Source organism: Labrus mixtus, chromosome 20 (genome assembly GCF_963584025.1).
Source record: "Labrus mixtus chromosome 20, fLabMix1.1, whole genome shotgun sequence".
In the NCBI taxonomy this organism is placed as follows: Eukaryota; Metazoa; Chordata; class Actinopteri; order Labriformes; family Labridae; genus Labrus; species Labrus mixtus.
Window position 1 is genome coordinate 21268450 of NC_083631.1, and position 16533 is coordinate 21284982.

The following is a 16533-nucleotide window of genomic DNA, read 5'->3' on the forward strand; positions in this document are numbered from 1 at the left end:
AATAAAGGCCTGACTTGACTGATGGCGCATCTGGAGATACATTGAGTATAGCTTGGGAAACCAACACTTTGTCTTTTTTACATTTTTTTGAAGCTTTGTGCTAGCTGTTTCTTGTTTGCAGCCATATTCTTTTAATGAGGTCTTGATAGCACACTGTTTTTATTTTTTTTACCATCGTTGTATTTGTACGATGACCTTAAGTGTGCTCTTACAGTCACCCTTCAACAAGTGTATTATATCTTTTTATCATTAATGCTAAGCTAGGCTAACCTCATCCTGTAGGGTGTGAACACTGACGGAAACCTTCCAACAATTGGTCATCATTGGGCTCTAAGAAGTATTACATGTGTATCAATGAGTTTATTGAACCTCATGACGTCCTGGTAACAGTTAATACATGCAAGCAATAACAAAAAACAAAGAAAATGCTACATTTTTTTACAATATATTTTTTACAGTATGGACATAATGTTATAGCCTGATAAAAAGATTAGTGTTTAGATGTTTAAAATATGCCAAAATTAGCAAAAAATAGTACAATCCTTGATATATTACTTATTTAATTTTGTGAATATAGATCATTAACGACTGATTAGGATGATAATGTAGAATCAAAGTGCTGTAGGATTAAGTATACTATCCTGTGTCCCCTCAATCTGACACAATACATCGGCAGGTTTTGAACACAGGCCTCGTTAGTACCGTATTTCCAGTAAAGGCAGTTCATAATAATTCCCTGTGAGATTACACTTTATGAACAGAGCTAGAGCTATGAATCATTGTCCTGGATTCTTAAACCACCATCCCTCCCATTACAATCAAAGCTGCTGTAAACAACAGCAGATTAATGAGAGACTTCCTCTCTGTCGCTTCAGTGGTTATTCATCTTAATTGTGATACATTCCTCCTGGCTGCGTTCCCGGCCCACCAGATGCTCAACGTCTGTTTGACAAATAAACCCCTTAAAATGTCTTCAAAGCTCCGAGTTCCAGGCCTTGAGATTTTGCAGCTTTAAAAAAAAAAAAAAAAATCCAACATCTGTCCACAGCTGGTTCTCCAAATCAATCTTAAAAAAAAAAAAAAAAAAAAAAAAATCAGGCTTTTTTTTTCCAAAACAGAAAACCTGCTGATGTGTTCAAGTTCAAGTTCAAGTTCAAGCGAAAATGCTCCTCTGGTTTGCCACCAGAGCGGTTTGGCTCTCCCGTCGGCGCTCCTTCTTCCGCTCCATTCTGATCTTCCAGCAGACGACGCTGGACGCCAGGAGCACCAGTCCGGCCGACAGGAGCACCAGCCCGAAGTAGGAGATGGTGGACCCGTGCGAGTTGAAGCTGTACGCCACGGCGGTGACCACGATGCCGGCGATGAGCACCACCACGCCGAACGGGACGGTGCAGCGGTAGCAGGAAAGCTCCGCCCCGCCGGTGGCCGCGGTCAGCTCGACCTCATTGACCAGGGGGATGTTCACAATGGTCACGTTGCGGGGGGCTACGGGAGACTCGTTGTTGTTGGTCTTCTCTAGGGTCGCTGGCGTTCTCATGGCGTCCTTGTTGGCTTCTTCTGGCATCGCAGGGTTGAGAAGCCTTCTGTCGACCAACCGCAGACGGGTCCTCGTTTGATGTTTTCACCTGTTCTCGCTAAGGTGTTCCTGTCTGCTGTGAAGACAGAAAAGCATTTATTGAAGGGACATTCTTACACTCTAGTCTAAAACAGTTTTCATAAATGCTCTCCTCAAAATGTTTAGAGACTTCCAATAGGACTGTCCCTTAAATCCTCCTGATCTGGTTGTTCACACCTCACAGTTAGGGTTTGGTGTGAAGAACAACTTCAGGGGCAGGCTGTCCCGGGTCAGGAGATATGTGAAAACAGCTTAAAGGCTTTATATGCGACTTTTTGATCCAGCAGATGTCGCCCTTGAGCACCAGCATGAAACCAAAACAACTCGCGCTGCATTGTTGTGTTAGCATGCTAATGCTAGCGATCTTTATTATGCTCGTATCTTCACACTGCATGTAAATTTACCTGAAATGAGCGTGATCTAGAAACACAGTTAAGCAGTGAGTACAGTATGTTATTCTTCTTTTCTCTAGTCCCTCAATTAAACAACTTTTATACACGAGGGGAGGAGTCAGCCGGCCGTCCAGGCGATGTAAACAAACTGAAGATAGGACTCTGAAAACTCTGAAAACATCACAGACAGTGGGACTCGGGTGTTACACCCATTGTAGACAGTCATGACTCACAGAGTTATTTTCAGAGGATATACTTCATTTATATTATATTTAAGTGTGAAAAATCATATCAAAACATATAAAGACTTTAAGAAAGTTCACTTATTGAAACAAAGGTAGACAAGCAACAACTTCTTTCAACAAGGTGAAATTTTTGTTATTTTTCAATGGAGTCAGGTGGCTTTGAGGAAAGCAAACAGCTTACCCTCAAACAAAAATGTCTAATTTTGTAGCAGTCATGACTGTAATGTTGTCAGAAAGTTTCAAGACAAATCTGAGCCTGTCAGTGGAATCAACAAGAACTTTTAGTGGACTCATTTGCCCAGGAAGATTGCGGTGAAGCCAGCAGAGCCTGTTGTGAACCGGCTGGAGGAACTCCAAGACACTGGTGGCGCAGTTTTTAGAGCGTGCGTATGGAGCGGGCGGCCCGGGTTCAAATCCGACCTGTGGCTCCTTTCCCGCATGTCATTCCCTACTCTCTCTCTCCCTAATTTCCAACTCTATCAACTGCCCTATCTCTCATATAAAGGCACAAAATGCCCAAAAATAAATCTTAAAAAAATGTATGGTCAAGGTTTGGGGCGCAGATGGCCTAGTGGTTAGGTCGCTTTTTAGGAAGCTATAGTCCTCCAAGCAGGCCTATGGCGGTTCAAGTCCCAGCTGTGGCTCCTTTCCCCCACTCTCTCCCATTTCCTTCTCTATCCACTGTCCTGTCAAATAAAGGGCAAGAAGCCCAAATAAACATCTTTGAAAAACAAACTATGGTCAAGGTTTAACAAAAAGAATTGAGGCAGTTGAGGGTTAAAGCTGCGGTCCGGAGCTTGACTCAGCGCTCCAGGAGAGAAAACCCCTGACTCTGCAGATGCTTTTTGTCAGAAATCAACACCACATTTCACAATTCCAACAACACTCTCGGAGCAACACACGCTGCTTTTGCTTTAAAGTAACCCCTGCTCGGCTCAAACCCCAGCCGCCTCCTGACCCGGTCGGAGGAGCCGTCTGAATGACGCAGGAGCGGCCGGCCCAGCACGAGCTGAGACATTCCCTGGAGAGCGCAGGATATGACATTACAAACTGCCCCGTGAAACGCGAGGAGCCTCAAAATCAACGGCAATTTCACAAGCACGCATTCTTCGCCCTCCGTCACGTCTGCTGCGGGGAAAGCTGGGATACGGAGTCTGAGGAGAAAATATAAACTACTTTCAATCACTGTCAGGGGTTTGAAAAACAGGAAAGTATTCACTGTTCCTCCCCCAGGACTGATGTTGTACTCGCTGCATTTTGGGAAAGACTTCAGAGTGTAGATTCTCCCCATTAAAAACTAACACATGATTGGTTGTTTAATCCGCTGATTCCAATAACAAAACATTCATCAGCCCCCTACCAGCTTTTAATTCTGCCCAACGATGATAGAAGTAGTTCACCAATGAACTGCAGGCTCAACAACTGTGAGAGTTTGATGGTTTTTTTTATCACGAAGAACTGTAAATGTTTCCTCTTTAAGATTCAGATTGAATAAAATATGCAATTTAGGTCCATCTTTTTGGGTTAGTGAAGAATTATACTTCCACTATTTTTGGAAAATGAATAACAAAGACCAAAGGTAGACTTCTTTCAGACGAAATTAGCTCTTTCTAATCGAATGTTACCTCTTTTCTTTTGCCTTTTAAGACTGTTAAAGTTAACAATCGGAGACTCTGTCTGTCTACACTTTCAGTGATTCACAAATGTTCTCAAAACTTTCTAAAATTAATACCAATTTTTCTTCTTTCTTTTTCTTTTATTACAAAAGGGTGGGCTTATAAAACTGTAAACGTTTTGGGTTAGTCTGTTTGAGCTGAATTATTATGAAAAATTACAGGGAACCCCCCCTTGAAGACCCCTGGAGACACATGAGGGTCCAAAAAAACTTTAACCCTAACCCTATCCACTTTGAGAACCAGTGTTTTCAGGGGACAGCTTTGCATTTGGAAGATGCTTGTTGTTACTATGGTAACCTCAGTTTTACATTCGGAAAAAGATGCTTGTTGTTACTACGGTAACCTCAGCTTTACATCTGGAAGATACCTGTGGTTACTATGGTAACCTTTGAACATGAAAATTGTTTTCCGTTAGTGAGTAAAAGAAAAGGACGTTAAGTCAAAGCGGAGAGAGTGAGAACTTCATGGTTGTAAACAGTTTTCAATATACTTCGATATTTTTTCAAAACCACGTCTTTTAAAAGGATTAAATGATATCGGCCGATTGTTTTAATGATAAAAAAGTGCCAACGCCTCTTCAGTCATATTTTTTCCACAAGCAAAATAGAGTGCACTGCCTAACTTTCTCAAATAATTTGACAACTAGGCTACTAATTAAAGAGTTTTCTTGCAATTTTTAGCAATTAAGTAATTAAAAAACATGTTTGCTGGTGCCCAATATCAGGTGCTGCAGATGTTTGCTGGTGTCATATGGAAACAGGTAACCTACCTGCCTTTTTTATTTATATGGTTTGATTTGAACTAGCACCATATCAAAGTTTAAAATGATGGTATTCAGTCTCTAAAGGTTATTTTTGACAAGCTATTAATTAAAAATGAACTGAAGAAATAAGTGGAATTTGTGCCAGGGAAAGAGAGGCACTTGGGTTTAAAAAAGTAAAACAGCAAAATAAAAAGATAGTTTAAGTACTTGAAAGTGTAATCTTCAGTCCACATACGACCACTTATTAAGGGTTTTACTGTTTGGACAGGTGTGTACAGAACATTTTGGGTTGTAGCCTAATTATGGCTGCTGTTACTGTAAAATTAGTTTTTATTTTTAAACACACTCCTCCATGTAAAGTGACTTTAAAAAAGCAGGACAAAGTGATGAGTCCCTTTAATACCGAGCCTCTTCTTTGTCCATGCTCGACTGAAGCTCCGCACAGAAGAAAGCAGAAGAAGTTCTTTACCTCACAGCTGAAGGTCTCCATGTCGCTCCTCTGCTGCAGGGAAACTTTGTCTCAGTCAGAGTAAAAAACATTCAAAACATTCATTTGATGAGAAGAGAAAGTTGTTTTCTTCTCCTGAGTTCAGCTCGACCGAACAAACTGCGTCTCTGTGCCGGACTGGAACCTGACTCCCATCCGTCCCCCTGTTCAGTGCTCAGGTTCAGGGCTGCGGGTCGGACTGCCATCCCCATTGAGAACAACTATTTCAAGTATCGATGACTGGAAGGTGAAGCCCGAAACAGCAAGACAAAATACCTCTTCCGGAAGCACATTTCAAAATAAAGCTAGTTTTGCTGCAATAAGGCTATTTTGATTTCAAAATATATTTTAACGACTGGTGCTGAATTATTTGCATAACATAGACATAAGTTGAATAATCTATTGTATTATATCATACCATATTTTACTATATAGTATGCCTACAATGTTATTGTATGCTATATTATATATATCAGTTTATATGAAATTACTAAAAGTTATAAGCTAATTATTTACATGTTACATTATTTCAAATGGCACTTCATTTTGCTACACTGAATTGCCTTATATTTGTACAAAATTAAATTGAATATTCATTATTACACTTTTTATAGGCTTATTGTATTTTATTATTTTACATTTTGTTCTATTTATTGAACCTTGTTATTAATATTTCCCAGTTGTGTTCACAAATTTGCACATACCCTCATCAACTTTTCTATAAAAACAAATTAAAAACACAATTAAGATTAAAAAAAATAGATGTAAACATGCTTTATTTATTTGTTTGTCCTCTTAACCCCTCTTAAGTTTATTTTCTGTCTTAATCCTTTAGCAAACTAGTAAAATAATCATTACATTTCCTCTATCGTGCAATCTTTTATGCTGAAGGTTACGACCGGAAACCCTGTGAGTGTTGTGTGTTGGGATTTTGTGTGCGTGTGTGTGCGTGTGTGTGTGGTTTGTGTGTGTGTGGTTTTTGCGGTAGAGCTGTCATGTCGCTGCAGTTTACAGATGTGGAGTTTCAGAGCGCGTGGAGGGAGCTGGATGAGCCGCAGCTGGAGGGAGGATGGGAGCTTTTCACCGAGACCATGGGAGTGAAAATCTACCGGCTTTATGACAAGGTAGCGAAATACAACAAAAGTGCTGATTTGACAAACGGAATACGGCTGCTGAATGAATGAATGCGTCTGTGGCGTCAGGGGGGGGTCCTGTGCGGAACCTGTTTATCAGCTGTTTACAATAATAATCTAATAATCTTTGTTGTAATTCACTGATTTAGTTGACATAGTAAGCAAAAACATTAGCAGTTATCTCCAAGCGGCCAACATGGGAAATACCCGGAAACTGAGGGAGAGTTGTTGCACCCGGAAAACTGACTGAACCGTCCAACCAAACTCCATTTAAAAATGTGTTATTTTAACTTTGCCACACCTTTTGACACTTTTTAATCACTTGTAAAAACCGATGTAACACATTTTTAAAATCAGACAGAGCCAGTCTTCAACTCGGCATAACCCTGACATATCAGGATAACAGATATTAATTCATTTCATACAGAAAGTGTAAGATTTTATGCTTCATACTTTTGCCCGTTATTGAACAAATAGTCATTGAAATATAAAATGATATTTTTATGATTGAAGATATTTTTGGGGAATTAAGTCAGAGACATATCTGGATTCTTAACAACAACTCAGTGTCTTCTGAGATTAAAAGGTTTTTAATTTGATGAATTTACAAACATTAAATTACTTTAGGAAAGTCGTTTAAGAAACCTTTGTCATCTCTTTGAAGTATTGTGATTGGACACGTTAAGTCTTTATGCACATGTGCAAATTTCCCAACAAAACCTGCGAGTAGGTGTTCACTTTGTCAGATTTTATGGCATTCCAGTGTGAGGAAATAATCCTCAGACCTGTTTTTCTTCATTTGATTTAAATCCAACACTCTTCCTCGGTCGTCAGCGGGAGAAAGAATGAACCACAGGCCGCTCCTAATCAGAGTTGTGTGGTTTGGGATTAGTCACATACTGTGGATGCGGTATGTTGTTGGCCTGCATTTTCAATGGGGAAACTTTCACGTGCTGTGTTTCAGGAAACTGGGCTTTATGAGTACAAAGTCTTTGGTGTGCTTAACACCTGCACCCCAGAGCTGTGCGCAGATGTCTACATGGACCTGATGTATCGGAAGAAATGGGATGGATATGTGAAAGGTAAAAAAAACAAAAAACATCAGAAAATTAAGGTTCATGTTATAATTACCACTTTCATCCAACTTTCCTTCATCTTTCCTGCTCCATTATTTAAATTCACCCTGGATACATGTTCATTTACTTTGGCTGGAGCTAGTGTTGTAGTCAAGACCACACTAACCGAGACCAGAGTGCTTAAAGACCGAGACAAGACCAAGACATTTAGGGATTGAGACCGAGACAAGACCAAGACATTTAGGGATTGAGACCGAGACAAGACCAAGACATTTAGGGGTCGAGACCGAGTCAAGACCAAGACATTTAGGGATCGAGACAAGACCAAGACCAAAGCAGGATGAGACCAAGACAAGACCAAGACATTTAGGGATCGAGACCGAGTCAAGACCAAGACATTTAGGGATCGAGACCAAGACAAGACCAAGACATTTAGGGATCGAGACAAGACCAAGACCAAAGCAGGATGAGACCAAGACAAGACCAAGACATTTAGGGATCGAGACCGAGTCAAGACCAAGACATTTAGGGATCGAGACCGAGACAAGACCAAGACATTTAGGGATTGAGACAAGACCAAGACCAAGGCAGGACGAGGACAAGACAAGACCAAGACATTTAGGGATTGAGACCAAGACAAGACCAAAACCAAGGCAGGAAGAGACCATGACAAGACCAAGACATTTAGGGATCGAGACCGAGACAAGACCAAGACATTTAGGGATTGAGACAAGACCAAGACCAAGGCAGGGCGAGAACAAGACAAGACCAAGACATTTAGGGATCGAGACCAAGACAAGACCAAAACCAAGGCAGGAAGAGACCATGACAAGACCAAGACATTTAGGGATCGAGACAGAGTCAAGACCAAGACATACTCGAGACCAGAGTGTTTAGAGACCGAGTCAAGACCATGACCATAAATGTCACTGAAATGTCACCAGGAAGGTTGCGGCCGTAACCGTGGGATAAAAGTGGTGGTCTTGACCGGTCTTGATTTAAAATCCGGAGTCCGCCCAGTTTGAGACCGAGACAAAACCAAGTCAAAATGCTTTCGATTCTGAGATGAGACCGAGACCTTCAGAAAGTGGTTTTGAGACCAAGACTGACCTGGAGTACTACAACACTAGCTGTAGCGCACTGTTTCCATTTGCTTCCTTCTACACCATCTCGTCCCGTAAGAGTGCTCTTTATTTAAGTATGCTCTGAAGTAACCTTTTCCTTTTCCATTCTTGTCTTCATGCACCTCTACAGTAGCCTAAAGGTAACATGTTGTAGCGCTAGTCATCAGTCTCACTGTATTGTAGCGCCCTGGTCCATTGGAAACAAAACCCCAGCTTGAATCACAAATAGTAGGTATAATTTTAGATGTTACACATGATTTTTGTAGTAGTGAAAGTAGTTTTCCCAGACCTTCATAGGGTGTTGTTTCAGTAAGTGATGTTGTCTTTGGTGGTAGCAGTGTCTTAGTGTCTTTGTAGTGGTTTCTGATTGAGAATATGTGTAGAGCTGGGAGGAGCGGTTATACACATGTAGGTGTAATGGAGGAGCATTTCAAAATCAGCAGCAAAAAAGGAGGCAAGTCCACACACTCACTCAGTGCCACAGAAGAGCTTATTAAATCACAACGTTTTAACCCAGACGGTGGCCACAAAAAATATATAAATCATTCAGTCAGTCTTTATTTGTACAGCACCAATTCATACCAAATATGGTATACATAATAAACAGAACTACAGGTGTTTGCAGTCCACATTTGACAGAATATCATAAATGATTACAGAATCACTGGATAGTCCGTCATTTCTGAAAGTATTATGCATTCAGTAACCTCCATTGTATTTGTTTTTATTAATGTACATCTTATTTTTTTTCTACTCAGAGCTCTATGAGAAAGACTTCAGTGGACAGAATGCGATCTACTGGGAAGTGATTTACCCATTCCCTCTGTCAAACAGAGATGTATCCTTTATTTCCATTTCCCTCTTTGCATTATGCATGGTTCTTGTAGGTGGTTGGTTGGTGGGTGGGGTGGATTTTCACAGAGTGTCTTCCCTGACTGCCCAAACCTCAGTATGTGTACGTCAGGGAGCGCAGGGATCTGGAGATGGACGGCAGGAAGATCTCGGTGATCCTGGCCAGAAGTTCTCCAGAGACGACGTGCAAAGAGAAGAAAGGAGTCCTGCGAGTCAAAGACTACAAGCAGAGCGTCGCCATGGAGAGCGATGGAGCCGGTGGAACTAAAGGTAACACCTGAAGAATGAAACCATACTAATGCAATTTTTTTTAAATGTATATAAATCATCCTCATGTATTTTATTATTCAAGTCCTTGGAAACACATTTAGAGAGACCCTCACTCACTATGTTGTGGAGGTACAGAAAACAATAAAGGCAGACTTGATAAACTAATCAGTGGAGACAACAGGTAGAAAGAGAAAGTTAAACATGAACAAAACAAGAAAAATCACAATATTTAAAGTCAAAAGTGCAAGAATTCACAAAATAACACATGAAATATCTTTCCATGTAGCCTTAATATCAGTCATGAACGTTTGCTTTGTTTCAGTTTTCCTAAACTACTTCGACAACCCCGGGGGGATGATCCCTACCTGGCTGGTGAACTGGGCAGCTAAGGTGAGTCTATGCATTGTTTGCCAAAATAAAACATCAATACCATAACTTGAAAGTCAAAATTAAGAAAAAGACAAACAAAAATGAACAAACAAACAAAAATTCAGTGGTCCTAATACTCTTCCTTGCGGTCCTAATAATGTAAAATGTCGAGAGCAACCTCATGTTTTCAGACTTATTTTATTAGAGGGAACATTTAATCTATTATTGACATGTGGAAGTCTCTGAGAAACCATTTTCCCACGAACACATCAAATGATTAAAATTGCATGCATGTTTCCGTAGACCTACTCAAACAGATCTTTGATGAGGGCGTTAAAAATCGTGTTAAAGGGTTCACTCTCAGGCCTCAGAGAGAGCTCCATCTCTCTGCCGGCTTTATGGTTTTTCCATCGTTATTGTTTGCAGATGTGTTGCAGGGTGATGCAAACAGCTCCTCTCCTTGCTGCCTCACCTGGGTGGCTCCATGTCGCTCACTGATAGACAATCTTTGTGTGTGTGTCTGTGTTTTTTCTTTTGTAACAGACTGGAGTTCCAGGTTTCTTAACAAACATGCAAAAGGCCTGCAGCAACTACAGCCAGTACTGCCAGGGGAAATGAGCAGAGCTGACAGGACGCTGGAACATGCACAAGGGCTTGATTTAGTTTTCCTTGTCTTATGTTTGGCAGGTATTTTAATGTTGAATGATTAAATGTGACCTTTCTTTATGGGGTAAATGTGACACTGTGTGGGCTGCTACTCATCCTTGTAGCATGTTGTGGACTCTTGACTCAGGCATGATTTGCATGACCGGCCATCCGCACTAACAGGCTGGAGGGAAGAAATCAATTGTGTGTATTGTCTTTTATGTGCAATCACTAGAAGCTCAATAATAAGGAGCTTTTCTTAAAAAAAAAAAAAAAAATGTCAAGGTTTATTTGTAGAAAAATTCAAATGCACTGTAAACTATGGAAGCCCTGAAGGGCAAGTGAGAAAATTGAAACCACTAGCCTATTCAGGCTGCTGTTTCAAGGCACGATATTTAGATCCCTGTGATGTTTTGCATGACTGCGGAGCTTAGTTACTGCCTATAATGATTTAATTCCTCTGTTTTTACCTTTGCTTAAGGAAAAGGTAAAAACAAATGCATTGCAAGCTTTATTATTCTAAGATTCCAATTTGGAACAAGAAAAAAAGGTCATGGACAATTTGTTTAATTACTGTTTTTCCTCTTTTTAACCGTGAAAGCATGTCTTAGCATGCCATAATGTTTTTTTTTAAATATTTATTTTTTATGTCAGGGAAAACAAAAACAAACTTTTTATGCAGTTAAAAAAAGTTTAAGAGGATTGTAATCTGTTTTTTAAGGAACAAAAAGTTAACGCAAACCACTAACCTCCTACAATAATTTGTAAAACAAAATGTTTCAAGAACATTTTTTCACTTTTGATGACATCCAAAACAATGAAAAAAAAAAAATAGATTAGCAGACTTTTTTTTAACCATTTACCCCTCAGGGCTTCCGTAGGAGGGTTTTTTTTTATGTGCATAGGATTTAATCGTTTTACCTTGTTTGTAATCTGTCTTCTGTACATGTTAAATGTTATGGATGCAATATAACTTGATTTATGTCTTTAACTTCACACTGGGATTGTACCTTTTGTCCTCTTCAATTCACTCAAGCCACGCCTTTATTACGAGGAAGTGAACATGACGAATCTCTACTTCTAAAGGAATGTTGCCTGTGAAGATTGTTGGGTGTTTTTTTTTGTATGCAGAGGACGTGTTTTTATTCACTACGCTGGTTTATTGTGTGTACATGAAAGATACAATATGTGAGAAAATACTGTAGTGATTTAGGCTTTACTTCAATACCTCTGTATTTCAGGTGGATACAATTTGAACTTTTCATGAGATCTATTACTGTGTAATACTGCTGAAATGAATAAAACTTTACTTTGAAATTTCTTCCTGCACATGAATTATTCCATTGTCCCCTCATATACAATGATGCTTTTTGACATTGTGAACATTGTTTTTTCTAGCTAAAGACAAAACAGTCCATTATTAAATCCTGCCTTCATGAAGGTCATGATGTTCAGACTTAGTTTTTAAAATATTGATGTAACTTAATGAACAATTTGAAAGATGTATTGTGGTATAGTTTGAGCTGTTTTGTAATTATTCAGTGAAGTATTACAGGAAATACTGTCATTTAACCTTCCCACATTGGAAAGAGTCAGCTTTGAGCATCGGTCAGAAAATTGTTGTTTTTTATTGATTTGATATATTAGCATTTTAAATGACAGATATTTAAATTGAATTAGCAACACCAAAAATAATACCAAATGTTCCTGTTTATCTTCATATACCTACCTGAATTATAAATGCTGCAGCTCATGTGCATTAAACTTGCACATTTAATTTGAAATAATAATAATAAAACCGGCTGAATTATGCCTGTTATTAGCAGGTAGGCCGCGCACAGGCACCTGTAAAGACAGCCGTTTTTTGGGGCCTGACAGCTAAAGATATGCCAACCAGGAGGAGGTGCTGCTGCAGGTGAGGACACAAAGTAGGCTGAAGCAACATTTATGTGTTTTATACATATATTTTTATATCTTACGGGTCTTTTTTGTCCTGTATTTGGCCAAAGTTTTTTGTTGTGAGAGAGGTATTTAACTGTTACACTGTTAGTGTTAGGTTACTGGGGCAAGTTAGTTTTAAAGGCTCCCAAAAGGAACTAGGTAGGCTAACTCCAGCTAGCAAACAGGTGTGAAGCTGTAGCATGCTAATGTTAGCCAGACTTAGCTTAATGTGGCTGCCTGGATAATAAAACAGTAATTTTCTTGCTTCATTTTGTGTAGCTAATAACTTTTCTTATTAATGGTTAAACTTTTTAGGAAAGATATAACAAAGGCTACACTTAACATGATGTTCTGTGGTGGAAGACGAGCTATTGGCTCATGGATTGGCAACATTATGCGGCAACGGAGCCACAGGTTGGACTCGAACCCGGGCCACCCGCTTGGAGGACTGCAGCTTCTGTGCATGTGGCACACTTACAACTAGATACTGGTGTCCCAAGATTATTTATTCTTTATTTAGGTAATGATTTGACTGAGCATCTTTCACTTGTACTGGAGCAATATTTGACCAGCAGTATCTATACTTTGACTCAAGTTATGAAGTTGTGTGCTGTGTCCACCACTGGTATTTATTTATACTTTAAAATGCACTTTTACCAACATTTAAAATCTTTTGTATGTATCTTAAAGAGCCCATATTATGCCCTTTTTGGGGTTCGTATATTTAATCTATGTACCTACTAAAGTATGTTCACAATAGCTAAAGTCCGAAAACAGTGTCTGTTTTCATGTACTGCTCCTCCTTGCTCCCTCTACGCTCTGAGTCCGTCAGCTACGCTCTGTTGAGCCCCCACTGTTAGACCCCACGTGGGCCAAGTCTGCTCTGATTGGTCTGCCGATCCGCTCTGTCGTTATTGGTCAGTTGCTCAGCACGCGTCTCGGAAATTTCAACATGAGCTGCTGGGCTTGCCACAACGAGCCAATGGGCTTAGATCAGTGATCTCACAATGACAATGACGTCACACTGACAAATTTTTATCGAGGGGGGCTAGAACCGAGCGTTACATGCGGCTAATGCTACAGCTAACAGGAGGACGTAGGAGAAGCCGCGTTTCTGTGGACTTTGAATTTTTGCACATAGATGTGCCTAAACATGCACAGGACACTTGGAAAACACACTAAAGAGCATATAAAACCAGAAAAAACATAATATGGGACCTTTAAGACGTTGAACATTACAGAGTTACGGTTGGACCCAAACCAAAGGCAGCTGCAGAGTAATTTCTTCATCATGAGCTCTGATAGTTCAGTATGAAAGATGAGCTCTATGATGGAATAAAGAAGCTGAGTAGTTAAATCAGCACAGATGTGACCACCGTGATGATGGTTTTCTGTCCACAGATCAGAAACATGGAATCAGACAGAAGCTGGATCCTGTGAAGGTTGGAGTCGAACGTCGCTTGCCGTGACTGCTGCAGCTGTTTGATGAGCCAGAAGTGAACTGATGACATATTCGAAAGGTTTGTAAAACTTTTCGTAATACATGCAGGAAGATGAACAGAAAAGTTCCGGTCTTTAGACAAATGTCTCTTTTCAAAGCTTTTAACCTGCTTTTAACCTGCTTTCTGGTGAGAAGGCAGACTCAGAGGGCAGAACAAACACCACTCACTGTGGGAGTGTCACCCACCTGGGGGAGGGGCTACTGCCCTTTGTGATGTCATGAAGGGAACATCTCCAAACGGCCTGTTTGAGCACACATTTTCTGAAAAGTGGAGCAGGCAGAAGACGGAGCGGTTGGACTTGGACTTGGTTTGTAGACGGACTAGGGATGCATATTAGTGTCAGAAAAACATGGTGAAGTGTATTATGCATAATATTTGACCTTTAACTTGATCAGGCATCGTTAACATGATCTTTTCTGCTCTAGGATGTGAACAATTCATCAAGTTATATATTTCAGTTTTAGTAGCAAGGATGACTCTGTCTTCTTTATGACTGATTATTCTTAAATCTCTCAGCTTTGTTTTAGAGCTTCAATATTTCAGTATTTGATCTGCACAACATCAGAAATGTCACTTCCCCCTGGCTTTTTAGAATAGAAGAATAGAATTTAGAATTTATACTTTATTGATCCCGCGAGGGGAAATTCGTTTTTTACACTCTGTCTAGTAAACATGCTACACAAACATGAACTGAAATACACACACATGCACAAACAGGATCCTGTGGACATGCACTAATGGAGAGGTCTCAGAGTGAGGGGGCTGCCCTACGGCGGGCGCTCCTGAGCTTGTGGGGGGGGGGGGGTTAGGTGCCTTGCTCAAGGGCACCTCGGCAGTGCTCAGGAAGTGGCCTGGCACCTCTCCAGCTACCAGACCAATTTCCGGACTTGGTCCGTGCCGGGACTTGAACCGGCGACCTTCCGATTCCCAACCCAAGTCCCTACAGACTGAGCTACTGCCGCCCGCAGTTATGTTTATTGGATCGACCATCCATTGAGGGATGTGCATGTCTTTTTTGATTTTTCACCTTCCCCGGCTTAACTTGATATTTCAAACTGAATGTTGGCATATTGGACTAACTAACCCAAAAAAGCAAATAATTTCAGAGTGCCAAACCCGAACGTTTGAGCAGATATTGTTCAGTGTTTTAACTTTATGTAGCACTTCTGTTAATAACTGTTGATTGGTTAAAAACGTCCAGGTAACATCACTTTGTGTAAAGCTTTCATTCATCATCGATTATAATCTGTAATCAATGCATTGTATTCCTTTTCATCCGTTCAGTTGAAGCCCACTAGTTGCCGCCTCAGAGGGGCTTCTCAGTGGAAACAATGAATTGTGGGGTCATTTCCTCGTCGCCCTTATAATCCTCCTGATTACTCTCCTGCCACACTGATAAAAGAGAAAGCAGAGCGACACACCCACTGCACTCCCTCTGCTGATCGGTTGTTAAAGTTGTGAAGTGTCGGCGCAGATGTTTCCTGAGGGAAGAAGCTGGTCCCCGTTTCCTGTGATGTCACGTTTCTGCTGGTGGTGTAGTGATGCTTTTGGAGACTGTTATCCTTTATTGCCCCACTTTACCATCTGTCCGCCATTATGCACCGACAAGATCTTCCCCATAGCTACATTTACAAGCAGTCTGTTATAATATAATCACTGCAAAGAGGTGGTTTTAATCCACAGAGAACCATTTTAACCTGATTACTCTCCGGCTGCTTACCTTCTATAAATGCCCTCCATGTTTATACCAATAACTGGAGCCCTTATTTTCTCTTTTACAAAAACAAATGGTGTGTTACAGTCTGGGTAAGGAGATTTCATTTTCAATACTTACTCTTGAAGACACCTAGACAGAAATATCAGATCCCAAAATGGTTACAACACTGAGATAAATCCCTTCTGCAGATATGGTAAGGTGCATCCGATCACAACACTAGACAGTTTTAAGATCACTTTGCATGCAAACAGTGAAATATCTGTATATATACATGTAAATCAAAGTAACCACCATGGCTGCAGACTGTAGTTCAGTGTTTGGATCAGGATTCACATAGATCAAAAGATTAAGGAGGAGGCAAACACTTTTTTGAAACATATTAAAAGCTGTGGGTCAAAATGCACAAATTTCATACTTAAATTTGAATTAGATTCTATGTAGGTTAGAAGAAATTCATTTTTTAGAAGTCCAGTATCTACAACTGTTTTGTGGAAAGAGATCTGTTTTGTTTTGGGGGTTTAAAAATATCAGAGAAAAAAACACAAAAATGGAAAGTGGAGAACTATGTAAATGGCAATATTGTTAGAATAGAGCAAGTTGGGGCGCCGGTGGTTTAGTGGTTTGTGTGGGCGCCCAATGTGTGAAGGCTATAGTCATCAAGGAGGGGCGGCCGGGGTTTGAGTCCGGCCTGTGGCCCTTGTGGTCTTTCATGCACGTCCCTCCCTA

The 16533-nt window shown here is 40.4% G+C and overlaps 2 protein-coding genes across 3 annotated transcripts; one reads left to right on the top strand and one right to left on the bottom strand.

The window, feature by feature from the left end:
* Positions 1–340: 340 nt before the first annotated feature.
* On the bottom strand, positions 341–5400 carry tmem100a (transmembrane protein 100a). Of its 2 annotated transcripts, none has more exons than XM_061026695.1 (2): positions 5161–5400; positions 341–1649 (listed from the first exon to the last, which is right to left on the bottom strand). In XM_061026695.1, exon 2 carries the CDS (start codon positions 1562–1564, stop codon positions 1154–1156), a length of 411 nt encoding a protein of 136 aa, XP_060882678.1. In that variant the 5' UTR covers positions 1565–1649; positions 5161–5400; the 3' UTR covers positions 341–1153. The 2 variants fall into 2 exon arrangements, with proteins under 2 accessions (XP_060882678.1, XP_060882677.1); XM_061026694.1 differs by having other exon boundaries at positions 341–1652; positions 5161–5399.
* Positions 5401–6126: 726 nt separating this feature from the next.
* On the top strand, positions 6127–11967 carry pctp (phosphatidylcholine transfer protein). Its single transcript, XM_061026565.1, has 7 exons — positions 6127–6302; positions 7276–7393; positions 9270–9349; positions 9462–9633; positions 9956–10023; positions 10546–10926; positions 10976–11967. The coding sequence occupies exons 1-6, from the start codon at positions 6174–6176 to the stop codon at positions 10618–10620; spliced, it is 642 nt and encodes a 213-aa protein (XP_060882548.1). The 5' UTR covers positions 6127–6173; the 3' UTR covers positions 10621–10926; positions 10976–11967.
* Positions 11968–16533: the final 4566 nt, after the last annotated feature.

Coding starts and splice junctions, on each gene's coding strand:
- tmem100a (XM_061026695.1), bottom strand. CDS start 1,564: ATGCCAGAAGAAGCCAACAAGGACGCCATGAGAACGCCAGCGACCCTA.
- pctp (XM_061026565.1), top strand. CDS start 6,174: ATGTCGCTGCAGTTTACAGATGTGGAGTTTCAGAGCGCGTGGAGGGAG. Junction 9,350..9,461: donor TCCCTCTGTCAAACAGAGAT/GTATCCTTTATT, acceptor CCCAAACCTCAG/TATGTGTACGTCAGGGAGCG. Junction 9,634..9,955: donor TGGAGCCGGTGGAACTAAAG/GTAACACCTGAA, acceptor GCTTTGTTTCAG/TTTTCCTAAACTACTTCGAC.